This window comes from Mesoplodon bidens, assembly GCF_964165515.1.
Source record: "Mesoplodon bidens genome assembly, chromosome: 2".
Classification (NCBI taxonomy): Eukaryota; Metazoa; Chordata; class Mammalia; order Artiodactyla; family Ziphiidae; genus Mesoplodon; species Mesoplodon bidens.
In genome coordinates this window covers 131,228,977-131,245,842 of record NC_138177.1, presented here as the reverse complement: position 1 = coordinate 131,245,842, position 16,866 = coordinate 131,228,977, and the positions used below count along the sequence as shown (strand labels likewise).

The following is a 16,866-nucleotide window of genomic DNA, read 5'->3' as shown; positions in this document are numbered from 1 at the left end:
TTATCCCCTGGGTGACCTTCGGCAATTCATTCCACCTCTCTAAGCCGCGGTCTTTGTTACCTAAAATTTTGGGATAAAGATAGTACCTCACAGGGATGTGGTGGGGATTAAAGGATAATGTATACAAACCCCAGAGCACTGGGCCGGGCACACAGTCGTTGGTCAAAAAAAAAAAAAAAAAAAAGAAAAAGAAAAAGAAAGGAATCCGTTGATTCAACGAATGCTAGCTATTTTTATTAATAACATCGAAGAAGAGCAGTGGACGCACAAACAGCAGTCCCCTCCCTCCCGAATCTCCGCCAGGCAGAAAGCCAGCGTCCTAGAACTTAAAGGGACTTTCGATGGGTGGGACCCCGGAGTCCCTGACGAGGGCGGAGGCGGTGAGAGCTGGGGTGGGCAGCTGTCCCCGGCAACCAGAAGGTCCCAGGGACCCCACCCCCGGCAGGGCTGGTACCCGAGCCGAGAGCCTGCTCTCGGGCCCGTGGCGTCTCGAGGGGCCGGTTCTGAGGCGGGAGCGGGAGAGAGAGGGGAGGGGCGACCGGGGGAATGTCCCCGCCTCTCTCCCCGCTTCCATAAATCACCGCAGCCGCGGCGGCCGCCGGGTCGGGAAGTGCACGGAGCCGGAGCGCAGCGTGGTGGCACCAGACACCTCCCTTTCCCCCGTCGCTGGCTTTCTTTCTTTCAGTGTGCTTTTTTTGTTTGTTTGTTTTTGTTTTTTTAAACCTCCCCCTCTCCCGCCTCGCTCGGGTGGCTGTCCCAGCATAGCAGCCCGATCGCCGCTCCTCCTCCGCGGGTGCAGCCGCCCGCCCTCGCCGCCGCCGCCTACGCCTCGCTCGGCCGGGACCCGCGGGAAGCGAAAGCTCGGCGGCTCCGCCTGTCAGCCCCGCGGCCACGCACCCGGTGCGAACGCCGCAGCTCTTCCAGCCGCCCGCCGCACCGCGGGGGCCGCACCGGCGCCGGGGTCCCGCGGACGGCTGCTTCCTCTCCCGCCGCGGCCACCGGAGCCCGGAGATGGTGGCCGCCAGCGCTCCCGCGCCGTAGCTGGGCGCCCCCTAAGTTCGGGAGCCGCCGCGGCGCTGAGAGGCGGCTGCAGAAGGGCGAGAAAGTTTTGCTGGGTGCGCGGAGCGGGCCCTGGGCGCACCTCCCGGAGCTCCCTCCCCGCTTCCCGGCGCCTGGAGCCCGTCGGCGGGGGGTGGGGGTAGGCGGCATGGCCCGCGAGCCGGAGGAAGAGGAGGCGGCGGAGGCGGCCGCCCTGGCCCGCGGGGGTCGGGGCTCGCTCGGCCGGGCTGGGGCGCGGCGGCCGCCCCTCTGGCTGCTCTGCCTGGCCGCGGGCTGGCTGCTGGGCGCCGGGGCCGACGCCGACTTCTCCATCCTGGACGAGGCGCAAGTGCTGGCGAGCCAGATGCGGAGGCTGGCGGCCGAGGAGCTGGGGGTCGTCACCATGCAGGTAAGGGGCCCCCCCTCGCGCCCGCGAACTTGCCAGGCATCCCGCCTATGTTCTCCGCGCAGAGCCCGGTCCCATCCCCAGTACAGGTCCCCTTAAACGAGAACCGACCTCGCTGGCATGCACAGAGCCCCCTTTGCCCCGGACACCTCCGCCCTCCCTATGGACCCCCTGACTACACACCAACTCCTCTTCCAAGCACTCGGGTCCCCTTCCCTTTCTCCTCTGCAGAAGCCCCTGCCCTTTGCACAGACCCATTTTCCCCGCCCCCCGGCACAGTTCCATTATCTCGGCAAGGATTCTCAGGTTCCCTCGCACCTCCTTTCCTAATTTGCACGCATTTCCCCGCAGTCTTTTTTACTCCTCCACCCCTGCAAATTCCCCTTCCCTCTTTGTGTACCCATCCCGGGACAGCCGGTCCCGCCTGGCCCGGATGATTTTCCGAGGCCCCCAGTGTACCCCCTTGATCACCTCTTCGGGTCCCCCAGACCTAGGCGCAGCAGTGGGCGCCGGGAGGGGAGGCATCGCTGCGTGCGCAGCAGCTCCAGGGCCACCTGGGGTCCCGGCTGAGAGCGGCCGAGAGAGTGAACTCCGCGCTCCCTTTCCCCGCCCGGGTGTATTGGGGGAGGGGCTGGCCTGGTAGACTCCGGGTAGATTCCCGACTCGTCCTGTGTGGTGGACTTTTTTTTGTTGTTGCTTTCCGCTGTCGCTGTTGTCGGTTGCGCGCTGTCGGCTGTTTTTGTTTTGTGTATGCCTTTTGGGGGGGGGGGAGGAAAAAGGGAGCATAGTGAATAAGGTTCCCATTTCTCTAAATTGTTTCCCAGGTCCATCCTCCCCAGGAGAGGAAGGGGGCTAAAGGAAGATTGCCCGAGGCTAGTAAGGAATCCTGAAGATGTTACTAATAACCAGTAGTAGTAAAAAATTGCTAAACAGAAACCACCTGGAGATTCTATCTCGCCGTTATTTTAACCTCCTTGGCCCACTAGATTAGGAGGAGAGGTTGAGATGACATTCCGAGTCTGAAACCTTAGCTATAACATTCTTCCGTAAAATAACCTCATCCTCTTATGTCTTCTAACAATAATAACGGTGATGAATGTGGTCTTCGAAAGAGCGAAGTTTCCAGGAATGTGTTCTTGGAATAGGTTTCTGATTTCGATTCTACTGTGACCACCCTTCTACCTCCCACCGGGAGAGGTGTTTTAAAGTCACTTGGGACTCAGGTTTCTGATGTCCTTTTTTTTCTTTTTAATTTAAACCTCTCTCCCTAACCCTACGCCCCCCCCACACACACACCCCAGTCTCCTCCCAGGATGATACAGTTTTCCTAAAGCTAGTTCCACAGACCTTTACCGCTGGAAAGACTGTAGGGTTTTTTGTTTTGTTTTAGGAGTGAGGTGAGGCTGAGGAGTGGATGGTTTGCTTGAATGGCAATGCTGCGTTTATTTGCAGGCACCGGCCCTGAAGTGCAATAGAGTCTGATTTTTCTTGTGCATAATAGTAGACAAGCTTTTAAGATACGTCATTTAACTTTTCTATGCAGATCTTTTAGGTTCAGATTAAGTTATAATTTTTTCCATATGCGTTTTCTGATTTCTGAGGATTGCTGACAGAGATCTTAGGAGTGAAGTGACCTTTAGAGGAAATGAACTAAAATGTTAGGGATAAACGAGAATTTCTTTTTCCACTGATGAATGTTTCAATTCAGAGGACAAACAATTGCATTTTTGCATAGAGACCCTCTTTTAATAAAGGAAATTTAATACGTTGCAGTTTTGGACTGTGTTTGTAAGATTAGCAGGCATTTATCACCTTCATCCCATCACTAGGGCTGGACAAGGAACCTCAGGGTTTTTTTCCCCCTTCACCATATAAGCTAAGGACTAGCTTTTTCTAAGATGCTGACAGCAGTTTTACTGTTTCTCACCCGATCCTTGACAAAAGGTGAAATCGGATCCCAACACATTGTCATTCAGGTAGGGATCCAAAGCAAATGTAGTTTTAAAAGGCTTCCCTGTTGAAAAGGAGACACTTCAGAAAAAAAAGCTCTGATCAGTGGGGGGTTTGTGCCCAAATGGCCCTTTATCTCCTCCCAACTGGCCTCTTTCTAACACCTTTGCAACCTCATTGTGGAAACTGGCCTCCTGGGGACAGGGTTTTGTCTGGCAAAATGTGAAGTGGCTTCTCTCCTTTTTTGAAAGGAGCAGCACATACTGTATTTAAATTCTTCTTCTTGAGCTGTACATTGATCTGCCACTTGCCTCCTTCTGGGAAAATTGGGGAAAGGGTCTCTTTTCAATTTTGTTAGACTGTCAGCTTTTGGGGGGAGGGAACACTTGTAAAAATCTAAGGCAGGTTAGATTTTTTGCCCGTAGAACAAAGGTTTCGAGCCTCACATTTTCCTCCGTAAACCTCTTGGATTTGTTCAGTGTGTCTGAAATTATATGGGTTTAGCTGCCTAAAGTGCAGATAATATAGTCCTTCCTTGTGACATGTTGGATTTTATAGCTGTGGAGCTAATCTGTTGCTCAGAGGCAGGTAGCCTCATTTGGGCATTAAGGTGAGCAGGGTCAAACTTCCATCTGTGGATACGAGGGGGTTGGGGAGAGATGATGTCTCTTTGCAGAAAAAGAATGTCCTCCCTTGATTAAGGGATTGACTCTTTTCACTTGACCTTGGCATTTCCAGTACAGTGCAGACCTTTCAGGACAGCATCTTCTTTGACAAGAAACTTTCTGTCGGTCAGTTTATACATTAAAAGCCTATTTCCAGACTTCAGTTGCTGCTGCTGAAATTCTCCAAGGACCATTTTTAATTTTGAGAAATTGCAAAGTAGCCTTCCAAGGAGGCCTGTTGCCACCTCTCTCACAGGACAGGCACAAGGAGTAATTTTACAAAAACAAAACCCAGGCCTTCTTTCAGCACTGTAGTTTCCCATGGCATAGTTTTTGTGCTTGCTGATAGAGAAGACAGTTTGAAAAGCGATCTATCTTAAAGATTTTCTTGGAAAGGTTTTCTCATGGAGGCTGCCTGCTCATGTTTTTTTTGTTGTGGTGGTTCCTTTTTAGTAATGGACAAAATTAAAAAAACAAAACAAAACAAAAACTCTAAATGATCTGCACCAGCTAATTTGCCAGTGCCCTGGGAAAGCTGCCACTGAATACTGCCCCCCTGGCAGCAGACCCCATACATCATGGATAAAAGTCAAAAACCTAATCATCATCTCCTCAGGGGTCTCGTGGAGTGAAGCCATCAACGTTGAGATCTAGGGAGCAGAGAGTGGCTGTGTCCAGGGAGGCTTGCTTCTGTTTTTTCATTCATGCAACAAGTTTTTATCGAAGAGCGTCGTGGAGTGGAAAGAACTCCACACTGGATTTTTGGAAACCTGGGTTCCAGCTCTGCCACTTGAGAAGTTGGGTGATCTTTATCTGCAAACCTGGAAATGATGATTCTTCCTAGAGGTCTGCTCTGTGGACCTAATGGCAATAGCGTGTGTGAAAGCACCTGCTGATGTGAAGCTGGGGCTGGGAACTGTTGATGGACGTGGTTGTTCTTAAATGGAGAAATATTCCTTGGAAGCTGGCTGAGCACAGAGCATTATGCTAGCTGGGTATTTGGGGGATTTACAGGGAGGTATCGCAGCACAGCCCCTTAAGGAGTTTGCAACGTGCAGGCGGAGGTAAGGTTGCACAGGTAAACCAGTTAAGCAACAATGCCTGCTTGTTAGAAGGCATATCGGGCTCTGGGAGCCATTTCACCAGGCACTTATAAGGCCCATTTAACATTATATGACAATACAGGCTTCCTAACAGCAAGGGCCTGGCACACGTCCAGGGTGCCCGCCTTGATGTTAGCTCTAACTCAGCTCTGCTGGGCTGGGCATAGTCACTGTGAACTTGGCAGACACACTAGCAGGTTGGTTGGACAGCTGCTGTATGGGGCTTGGAAAAGGGGTGGGTGAGGAGGGTCCTTCCAGCAGGGACAGAAGAAATACCAGAAGGACAAACTTGAGCTTGAACTCAAATGGAAGAAGGAGCAGCAGCCAGGACAGTCATGACTTCAGAAACTGAAGGGCTCTTGCTGAAGGGGTGAGGTGTTGACTGAAAATATAGAGCAGTGTTGTAAATAGTGGCTACAGCTGAAAGTATAAGGGGAGGCCTTCTTTGTATGCCCTAGGACAGCGTTACGTAAGTTCATTTTTCATATTGGCATACATTCAACAAACTTTTGGGGGAGGCTTCTATTCTCTGAGGGGCCTTGGGTTAGGCTAAGCTTGGGATACAAGGTAAATAAGGTCTGGTCCAGGCCCTGAAGTTCTCAACTGATGATGCAGACAGATAACAAAAGTAGGTGGTATGATACGGGGGTTAGGGAGAGGCAGAGAGGTGTTAGAAAGCAGTGGGCTAGTGCCATGGTAGAGAGAGGAACAGGGCATTACGGGAGTACAGAGGAGGGCTGCCGAAGCCCATCTGGTGAGGCAACAGAAGTTGGCTACTCCTCCCTTGGCCTTTTAAATGAACTGTCCACACACAGAGGCCAGTCCTGCAAGCAGAAACAGCCTCAGACATTAAGGGTAACCAAATCAGCAGTTCACCAGACATTTCTAATGTCCTTTGGTGGTACTGGACAAGGTAGCTGTTATATCTTAAGCACCTGAAAAGGGGGGTGGCTGTGACTCTTGTACCTCTGCATATGGCCACACGTCTTATCTCATTTCTTTGGCCATCACGCCCAGAGTTTCTGTGGTTATTGGACATAAACATCTTTGTGGCTCTACTATAACTGCGTGCTGATTTGCAGTTATGTTTAGACAAGGTTGGCATTTGCCCCTTAATCATGTCCACCATACCAGGAATGGCATGTTTTAGGATGATTTGAATGTGTACTTAAGCAATCGAGAATGTTTTAGGGATGAAATAATCACCTATATTTGCAAATAATGTTGTTTGATTCTATGCCTTGTACACAGTATAAGCCCTAGTGGGAAAACTGGCCTTGTTTTTTTCTGAGATTGAAGGTTTGGAGTAGAGGAAAATTGACCATTGGTAGATGACTTTGAGTTGAACTTGGTGAGAATGAGCGCAAGGAAAAGCATGTTGAATCACTTCTGAGGGACTCTCCCTGGTGCGCTTAGTACTTCCTCCCCTTGCTCTCCACTGATACCTGTCTTAGCTGGCATCGTCGCCTGTGCTTATGCTTTTCCTGCCAGTCGCACTTGAGCCTGGTGGGGTGTGGGGGAGGGGAAGGAGATGGTTTTACACTTTCTAACTTGGTGCTATTTCTGGTTGCTGCTTGAAGAGAGTTCCTTCCTTGAGCTTAAGTGGATGAGCAGACAGGAAACGTGCAGAACTCTGGAAGCTAGGTATTATGTGCAGTGGGATTTGTTTTGAATCTGCTTGAACCTGGTGTAAAAGTGTATTGGAAGTCAAAAATGTATAAAGGGCGACAGTTTTGACTCAGCTAGTTATTAACTGTGTCACTTCCAGCATGTTATTAAATCACCCTGAACTTGAGTGTCTTTGTGCTTCATTTGGTTAATGGATGGAAGTATCTTTGAGCACAAGGTCTAACATAGGAAAAGTCAGTAAACAGAAATAAATATGGGACAATTGATTTAGTGCCAGTGCACAGAACCTGGAAGCCAACAAACATGCAACTCCAGAGCCCGAATGCAACTGAAATCTAAGCTACATGTGGTCAGTCCTCTGGCCCAGGGGTTACCAAAGTGTGGTGCACGGACCTCAGGGATGTGATGCAAAACCATCCTTTGGGGCTTGTGAGGAAAGTATTAGACTGCTATTTATAGTTATTTATTTACTTTTAAGCTTTTAAATGCAGAGACTTGAAAAAATATACAGAAGTAAAGAGAATAGCAGAAGAATGCTCCTGTATCTCTCACCCAGCTTAAATAGCTATCAACTTGTGGTCACACTAGTTTCATATCTGCCTCTGCCTCCACATGCTCTTCCCCTCCCCCCCAGATTATTTTGAAGCAAATTCCAGGTATCACAGAATTTCATCCATAACATTTTTATTGCATCCTTATTTAATTTCTATATTAATGTTTTATAATATGCATAATATATTGCTGCACTAGTGTATAGAATTTGCAATCCATAAATACAAATATTTTGGAGGATATATACTTATAATTTTTTTTATAATGATGTGCCTGAGCAAAATGATCACTGTGTCCCCTAGCCCTTTACAAATAGCTAGTACCTTTGCCCAGCAGCCTCCTTTGCCCTCCATATGTAACGCCCAAGATTCTTTTGCATCTGACCCTCATTTTCATGCCTGGCTTTCCCCACGAGGCTGTGAGCTTCCATGTTTTCTTAGTGGCCAGCTTATAGTCTGAGCACATGTATTTGACTGATGCGCCACGGGCCCCGTCTTCTTACTCCTGCTTTCTCCCTCTTGCAGAGAAGGAAGGCAGGAGTGAGAAAGGAACAAGGCAAAATAAGCTGTGAGGGAGCGGGGGAGGTTGAAGAGGAAAAGCTGATTATATATGTAATTATCTTCTGATGAGTCTGTCAGCAGATATTCCCTGGGTGCCTTGTTGCAGAATCAGAGGCTGGGAGAGTGCAGGGAAAGTATAGGATACCCAGTGCTTTCCCTCCAAGAGCTGTGTCTTACCAGAGAGGCTAAACCAACTTGAATAGGTCAAGGCAGTATAGAAAGAAATGCTAAAATATGGGATCAAGGTTACACCAGGGGTTGCTAACTCTGACGTTGCCAGGGGTCAGTTAGACAGAATGAGTGAGGCGGGCCAGGTGTAGGTCAGTAGGGAACGGTGTTGGCTGTTGTAAACAGGAGGGCACGGATCAGGGCTGAAAGGAGGCAGCTGCTACTCAGCTTCTCCGATTGCTGCTCGGTGGCAATGAGGGTGCCGTGTTGCCACATGACTCACTTTTCAGGAGAAGCTGGGTATCTTGTTTTTAGGTGAAATCTCTTGATTCTTAAAATGTTGGCAAACAATTCACATTTAAAAAACCAAACAAACAAAACATTGTGTGGGCCAAAGCAAACATGCCTGTAGGCTGGATCAGGCCAGAGGCCACCAATTTGCAGTGTCTGGATTAGAATTATTCAGTGAGCTCCAGGAGAGAAAATGCAGTGCTTGTGTGTAAAGGTTATGGGGAAGCAAGTTTCTGTATGATAGAAAGGACAACTTTCTGATAGAAGAGTTCTAAATTGGATTGCTTTAGGAGATGAGCTCCCTGTCATCCTAATTACTTAAACAAATGGTCATCGAATTTTTTTTTTTTTTTTTTTTTGCGGTACGCAGGCCTCTCACTGTTGTGGAGCACAGGGTCTGGATGCGCAGGCTCAGCGGCCATGGCTCACGGGCCCAGCCGCTCCACGGCATGTGGGATCTTCCCGGACCGGGGCACAAACCCGTGTCCCCTGCATCGGCAGGCAGACTCTCAACCACTACGCCACCAGGGAAGCCCCGTCATCGCATGTTTATTTGGTGCCAGGCACTATGTTTGTTCTGAGGCAGCCATCGGTTAATTTCCAAGGCAGTGAATGGTATGAGAAAGGAGGTTCCGGATGCTTGGAGAAAGTATGTCAGAGATGTTAACCCATTTGGGGGGTGCAGAGGGATTCTGGAAAGCTTTCCAGGAAAAGTAGAATGAATAGGAGTTGTTTAGTCAGAGAGTGCAGTTCCCAGAAGTCTCCTTTGTGATGACGCCTTCAAGGAGTGGAAAAATGGCCTTAAGATTTGGAGTTTAGAGAGCTGGAGGGAAGGGAGGGTGCAGGAAGAGGTCAGAAGTAGACAGAAGTCAGGTAGTGGGTCCTTGGATCCTTCATGTCCGTCAAGACACATGGCAGGTAACAGAGCACCCAGTTTATACCAGCTTAAACAAGGAAGTAAGTACTGCCTCATGCAGTTGAACAGTCTAGGGGAGATCTTTGGGCAGGGCTAGATGAGGGCTCAGTGTGGCCGTACCCTCCTTCCTTCCATTCTCATAGGTTCTCCCCTTTGTTTCAACATGGCTGGCAGTAGCTTCTTATTGTTTCAGTTGGGAACTAGCTGCTGCTTGTGCCTGAGTCTCTTGTCTTTGGAGGAGATGTGCTCTGGGTGGGGGGGTGGGGTTGGGGGTGGAATAGGAACCTGGAGAAATGAGGAGCTTGGTGCCTAGAAAGCTCAGCTGAAGTGATTTAGGATTCAGGCACCATTAGCAGCCACCACATCCCATGGCCTGCTCCGTACCTAGGTTCTGTCTCCCCCAGTACAGTTCCGGGAGGGCCTGCTTTGCGGTCTCCCTGCTTCTGGCCTGCACACAGGCTGGCTGGCCTCCCACTGTGGTCCTGTGGCCTGCCCTGAGCGGCTGTACAAACCCAGGCTCAGCAGGCCTGCCCTGGGCATGCCTTTTCTCCCTGACCTGTCAGATCCACGGATCACCGGGTGCCATGAGAACTGGGAAGAACCAGAGAGAAAGTCAGATCTACCTCTCGCATTTTACAGATGAGGAACGGAGGCCCACTGGAGAGTGGCTCTCTGGAGATTACACCAGTAGTACGTGTGGTAGACTTAGAACTCAGGTCTTGGTTTTAGGGTTCTTGCTTTTTGACCTTTTTCACAGTTCTACCCGATGGCAGCTCCATTTTCCTAGAGAAGATTGCCTTAAAATGGAAAGGAAACTTGACTTAAGAACCTTTACGTTCCTCTTTTGAAAAAAACTGTTTGGCTTATTTCTTTTATGGTTGAGAACTTAAAGCTGATAGTCTAATTTGACAGCTAATTGGGTTTTGTTTTCTTTGTTTGTTTGTTTTAAAGCTACTTAAATACCTAGAAGTCAGTGAGCCACTGAAGAAATACAGAAATTCTGAGACTTACCACAATGTTAGATATTTTTTGATATTTTTTAAAAGAACAAATTTAAGTGGTCAATAGCTATTTATAATTGTGAACCTATACCACCAAAGTATATTTTTTAATTAAAAAGATAAAGCAGAAAAAGAAAACAGAACTTTAAGGGAGGAACAACTTTGGTTTTTTGGTATTTATATAAAAGCTACAGAAGGAAATTACACCTGTAATTTTCAGGCAGAGTGCTATTTTAGAATTGAATTTTGGGACTGCATATCTCTCCCCAGTTATTTGAAGTATGAAGTTCTTTCTTTCTTTGAAAATTGTAATAGTATCATTACTTTGGAGCGGTTGTTTATTTGATTTGATAATGAAACAATAAATGTCATTTGAATGCCTCTTTACCTTGCCCACTTTGTTCTGAATTCAAAAGAAGTTTTCCCCTACTTCAGATTTACATAGTCACATGATTTCTCAGTTAATTACAGTTAGAAAAGTTCCAACACCCAAATACCAGCGTGGGTCCACTGAGAAGTAGCTTCTGGTCCGTATATCCCTGGAAATAGTGTCCTTTATTGTCATTGTAGTATAGAAGCCAGTGGGGGAAATTCTTATCCATTGTACATGATAACCTCCTGGTTCTGTTCCAACCATAACAGTTACTTTAAAGGCTCGGTCAAAGCCCAAGACTCCAGCACTTTTTTTTTTTTCTGGATTCCCCTTGGATATTTTTTTTTAATTTTATTTTTTGCATCGAGTATTTGAAAAGATACTTTGAGGCCCTGGTGGAAGGGCAGTGAACATCAGCAAGCCAGTGAGAATGAACCTGAATTTTTAATTAGGCTTTGAGTTGTTTCTGCAAAGTGTGGAGACATCATTAGTGATGTAAGTCTTGTTGCATTAGCAGAGACTGACATTTCACTTCAAACGGGGAGAGTGCAGCTGTCCTGTGCAGATAAAAGTTGCCAAGTGCAGAATAGCAAGGTGGATTGGTAGATAATTAGCTGTCCCACATTACTGCAGTGTGGAAGAAGCCTGCCAGTCATGGGCAGGAAGGAGGAATTATTAGCGGGAGAAAATCCAAGTGTGTCATAAAGCACTTTGGAATCACTTCAGCTGTGGCAGAGCTGATAAGGAGTATGTTAAGGAAACAAGACAAACTGAGCCTAGTATATGATGGCCAGCTTTCTTTTTTTTTTTTTTAAACAAATCTTAATTCAAAAGAGGAATAGCCAGAAATTAATGATCCATAAATACTCTGAAGTACAGATTTATCAGTCTGCCCTGACTCTGCATATAAAATAATTAACCAGCTTAAAATAGTCTTCATAGTTCCATGTCACTTGAAAATAAAGTAAGGATTCTAAATAGGAAAAAAAAAATCACAGGGAGACCATAAAGTCTTAACAATTACAGTTCTGTGTATAACCATGGAAAGATATTTGAAGAAGAAATTTTGAAGTCTGTAACCTCCCTGATATGTGTTACAGTATTTATAAATGATTTGAGGATATTTTTATGTCCTTATGGGTGGTGCACGTGTTAAAAGTTTTGCTGTTATCTTCGCATGCATCTCTGGGAATGAGCAGTGTAGAAAGACCTGTTGGGTTTCTTATCAGACATTTGCTAATTCACATGAAACTTCATGGGATTTTTTCTGTGCACTGGATTGCACCCTCGGCCCCTATCAGGATCCTGGGTGCTGTGTCCTAATTCCACCCATGTTTCTTGATTGGCTTTCTCCAAAGCCTGTGCTTCTCCTGGCAGCCCAGGGACAGGAGGTGCTAAAGTACTCAAGGTGCTGCGTTCTGCTTGGATGGTGTCCTCTCTGAATGAGGGCTACGCTTGGCTGCTGTAGGAGAGCCAGATTTCTGCTTTTGCTGCTTGTTTGCTCCCTCTCTTGGGAACTGCCCCGGGTTGTTCCTGCCCTGAGCAGTTTTGGAGAAAGTCTGGAGAACTGAGGTTTTGGGCAATCTTGGCTAAGGGATCCAGAGCAGGTTTCACTGACCCTACGTGAACTGGGGATATTTGCCCCTTTTGTAGTCCTTGGCGGGGACTAGACTGTGTGCTGACTTGTGAACCTTTTCATTAGTTATGGGTTGGTATCCCAGAGTTAGTGTAAATTCAGATGACCAAGGAGGCCTGGAAATTTTTATTTGCATCCATGTGTAATCAGTTAATAAATGCGGGCAAGAGTTGCAAACAGTAAAGCTTTGTACAGATGAGGACTATTAGGGTGTAAGCTCTCACAAGAAAGAGCCCAGATTTATTCATCTGTATAGTCCTGGTCTGTTAACACAGTTTCTGGCACATGGCGAGGACTCAAAAAAGGTCTGGACTACTGAAATTGTGTGGTCATCTTTAAACAGTAGATTTTGTAACTTTCTAATACTATTCTGAATTTAGCTTTTGCTACTATGTTTGTTTCATTACCTAGTCTAGACTTAAGTGAAATGTCTTGAGCCTACACTTGCTACTAAAGATTTAAAATGTTTCAGATGAGTGACAGTGTCTAGCAGAGTAAGCACATCAAAACTCTAAGTATTAGTTGGTTCTGGTGTCTAATTTCTTCATGTTAGAGAAAGCTTAGGTATGTATATTGGGGCCACTTAGGAATATAAAATATACAAAAATGTGTGTGTACTTGCAAATTTATGTACTTAGGGCTACTTAATCCTAGAGGTTAAATTCATCAGTTAGTTCATTTAACGAATATGTATTGAGCACATACTATATGCCAGGTACTGTACTTGGATTTGAGTTCATGGTTAACATGAGAGACAGGATCTCTACTCTTACAGAGTGTACCACCTACTAGGGGAAACAGACATTAAAAAAGTAATCATATAAATAAACATAAGTGATACACTTTTTGAGTAATGTTATGAAGGAAACAAGGATTATTAGAAAGACACCAGGGAGATCTTTTAGAAATATGTCAGATATGTTGCTTCTCTGCTTAAATCTCTCTAAAGGCTCCCATCTGACTCAGAGTAAAATCCAAAATTACAGTGGTCTTCACAGCCAGCGTGATCTGGCCCCTGATATCTTTGTGGCCTTATTTTTTATCTCCCCTTCACCCACCCAGGTCCCGTGGCCCCCCCATTCCCAACACTTTTATCTCCTCTTCACCCACCCAGTTCCCGCGCCCCACCCCCACCCCCGTTCCCGACACACAATGTCCCTCTAATGCTCCAAGCACGCACTTGCCCCAGAGCCTTTGTACTTGCTCTTCCTTTTGTCTGGGAAGAGCAAAAAACCTTTTCCTGCCCATCTTCTTTACAACAGTATCCTCCCTTGCCTCTCCTTACTCTGCCACCTTACCCCATTCATTTTGTTTGTCATGCCCCTTAAGTTCCCACAGGTAAGCTTTGTATTATTCACTGCTGTTTTCTTATGGAATGCTGCTTGGCATTTAGAATTACTCAACAAATACTTAACTGGATAAGGTGAGTGGGAGTGACAACTCTGGACTGGATGGCATGGGAAGGAATCAGAGGAGGTGATTCAAAGGAGGAGCCAATCAGAGGAGAGGTGGGAGTGGGGCTAGCAAACGAAGGGGGAGCCAGTCAGGGAGGGCAAGGGCTAGCATTGGAACAGAGGGAAGAGCCTTTGTAGAGGTCTTGAGGCCAAACTTTGGCATACTTAAAGAACTGAAAGAAAGCCAGGTGGCTGACTTATTAGCCTGCCAACAGAAAGATGATGCAAATGAGGAATGTGAACCTTATTTCTAATCAATGCAAGTGTAATTGTTTCCCTATAACTCTTTTGATCATGCCTTTACTGATAAGGACCTATTCGAAGGGTGAAGATGCACGATGAAAGACCCTGGATCTGTAGAGGTCTGGAGGTTGGAAAATCTGTGGCAGGTCATTTGTTTCTCTCTTGCAACAGAGGAGAGAGGGAGGGGGAAAGGGGGTGGGAGATTAACGCTTCATGAAAAATTTAAATGTGGCTTCATTCTTCTACACCTATAAATTTAAAAAAATACTCATACTTACCATGTTATTCTTTTTCTTGGAAGGGGGGGAAAAACAACTAGAGCAAACTCTGAATACAGCAATGAAGTCCTGCAATAATGACTTAGATGTACTTCCCCCCCCATTGTATTGCATTCATTCAGATAGACAGATAGATAGATTTACACACAGTAAAATGTACTGTTTTTTCTCCCCGCAGATAGCAATGATCACTTTTTAATGGGGCCTTTAAATTTTAGAACCAAATCTTTGTGAAGTGGGTCGAACATGTTTTCATTTTAATTTAAAAATTGTAAAATGTACATAACATAAAATTTTTTATCTTCATCTTTTTTAAGGGTGCAGCTGTGACATTAAGTACATTCACATTGTTGTGCAGCCATTACCACCATCTACGTCCAGAACTTTTTTGTCTTCCCCAACTGAAACTCTGTACCCATTAAACAGTAACTCCTCATTTCCCCCTCCCCCCAACCCCTGGCAACCACTATTTACTTTCTACCTCTATGAATTTGACTACTTTAGGTACCTTGTATATGTGGAATCATACAATATTTGTCCTTTTGTGGCTTATTTCACTTACCATGTCTTCGGGGTTCATCCATGTTATGGCATGAATCAGAAGTTCCTTCCTTTTTACAAAACCGTAATTCAGAAAGACACACGCACCCCTATGTTCATAGCAGCACTACTCACAATAGCCAAGAAATGGAAACAACCTAGATGTCCATCAACAGATGAATGGATAAAGAAGATGTGATACACATATACAATGGAATACTATTTAGCCATAAAAGAGAATGAAATTATGCCATTTGCAGCAACATGGAGTGATCTAGAGATTATCATACCAAATGAAGTAAGTCAGAGAAAGACAAATATCGTATGATATCGCTTATGTGTGGAATCTAAAATACAACACAAATGAATTTATATACAGACAGACTCACAGATATAGAGAACAGACTTATGGTTGCTAAAAGGGGCAGGTGTAAGGGAGGAATGGATTGGGAATTTGGGATTAGCAGATGTAAACTATTATATATAGAATGCGTAAACAACAAGGTCCTACTGTATAGCACAGGAAACTATATTCAATATCTTGTGATATATATATATACATATATATTCATATATACACATATATAACTGAATCACTTTGTACAGAAGAAATTGTGAATCAACTATACTTCAATAAAATAAAATAAAAATAAATTCCTTTTTTAAGGCTGAATAATATTCTATTGTAAATATATATCATTATTTTGTTTGTCCATTTATCCATAGATGGTCCCTTGGGTTGCTTCCACCTTTTGGCTACTGTAAATAATGCTACTTTGAACATGAGTGTATAGATACTTGTTTGAGTCACTGCTTTCAATTCTTTTGGGTATATACCCAGAAGTAGAATTGCTATATCATATGATAATTCTATGTTTAATTTTTGACAGAGAGGCATACTGTTTTCCATAGTGGCTGCACCATTTTACATACTTATCAGCAATTCACAAGAATTCTCATTTCTTCCCATTCTTGCCAACATTTGTTTTTGTTTACAGTAGCCACTCTAATGGGTGTGAAAATGTACTCTTTTTGGTGTAGAGTTCCGTAAAATTTGGTAAATGCACATCATGTAACTCTCACTGCAATCCAAATGCAGAAGTTTCATCACCCTTCAAAATTCTCTATTGCTCTTTTTAGTCATTCCTTCCCCTCCCCCACTCCCCAACTTGCTTCGCCTGAAAACCATCTCCATCTCTAATTTGCTTTTTCCAGAGTGTCATATAAATGGAGGCATTACAGTATGCATTTTGAGTCTGGCTTTTTAAATTTAGTATAATGCATTTGAAATTCATCCATGTTATGTATATGAGTAACTTATTCCTTTTTATTGCCGAGTAGAATTCCACTGTGTGGATGTACCACAGTTTGTCTATCCATTAACCAATTGAAAAACATTTGGATTTTTTGAGGCCATAAATCTATAAATATTCTTACTGTAAACATTCCCAATACAAGTTTTTGTTTGAACATAATTTTTCATATTTCTAGGGGTGGGATTATGATGTCAAGTGTATGTTAAACTTTGTTAGAAACTGCTAGTCTGTTTTCCAAAGGAGCTATCTCATTATGTATTCCCACTAACAATGGATAAAAGTCCTGGTAGCTCCACAGCCTCACCGGAACTTGATTGGGTCAGTCATGTTAATGTTAGCCATGGTAAAATGTGTGAAGTGGTATCTCATTGTGGTCTTAAAGAACATTTCCCTAATGAGTAATGGTGCTGACCATTTTTTCATGTGCCTATTTGCTATTAGTATATCTTTTTTGGTGCAATATCAAAACCTTTGCCCACTTTTAAATTGGGTTATTTCCTTTTTTTCATTATTAAAAAAAATGATTTACTGATTTTTAAATTAAATTTGTAGATTTGTACAATGATTATTACCATCTAGTTTTTTTTTTTTTTTTTTTTTTTTTTTTTTTTTTTTTTTTAAATCTGAAGTTTATTGGAGTTCCTTACTCTCATTTTACAGTTGGTTTTGTTTTAATGTTGAATTTTCGTATGGGCTGGGGTGGTGGTAGGTGATATAATCTGGCTCTGATCTTTTTTTTTCTGCGGT

At 44.9% G+C, this 16,866-nt stretch overlaps 1 protein-coding gene across 1 annotated transcript in view; it reads left to right on the top strand.

Annotated features, from left to right (window-relative positions):
- Positions 1-611: 611 nt before the first annotated feature.
- Positions 612-16,866, top strand: part of CACHD1 (cache domain containing 1) — a 231,837-nt gene continuing 215,582 nt past the window's right edge. Inside the window, exon 1 of the mRNA XM_081225215.1 lies at positions 612-1,447. Within this exon, the coding sequence (XP_081081341.1) occupies positions 1,208-1,447 (240 nt within the window). The 5' untranslated portion in view covers positions 612-1,207. The remainder of the gene's footprint in view (positions 1,448-16,866) is intronic.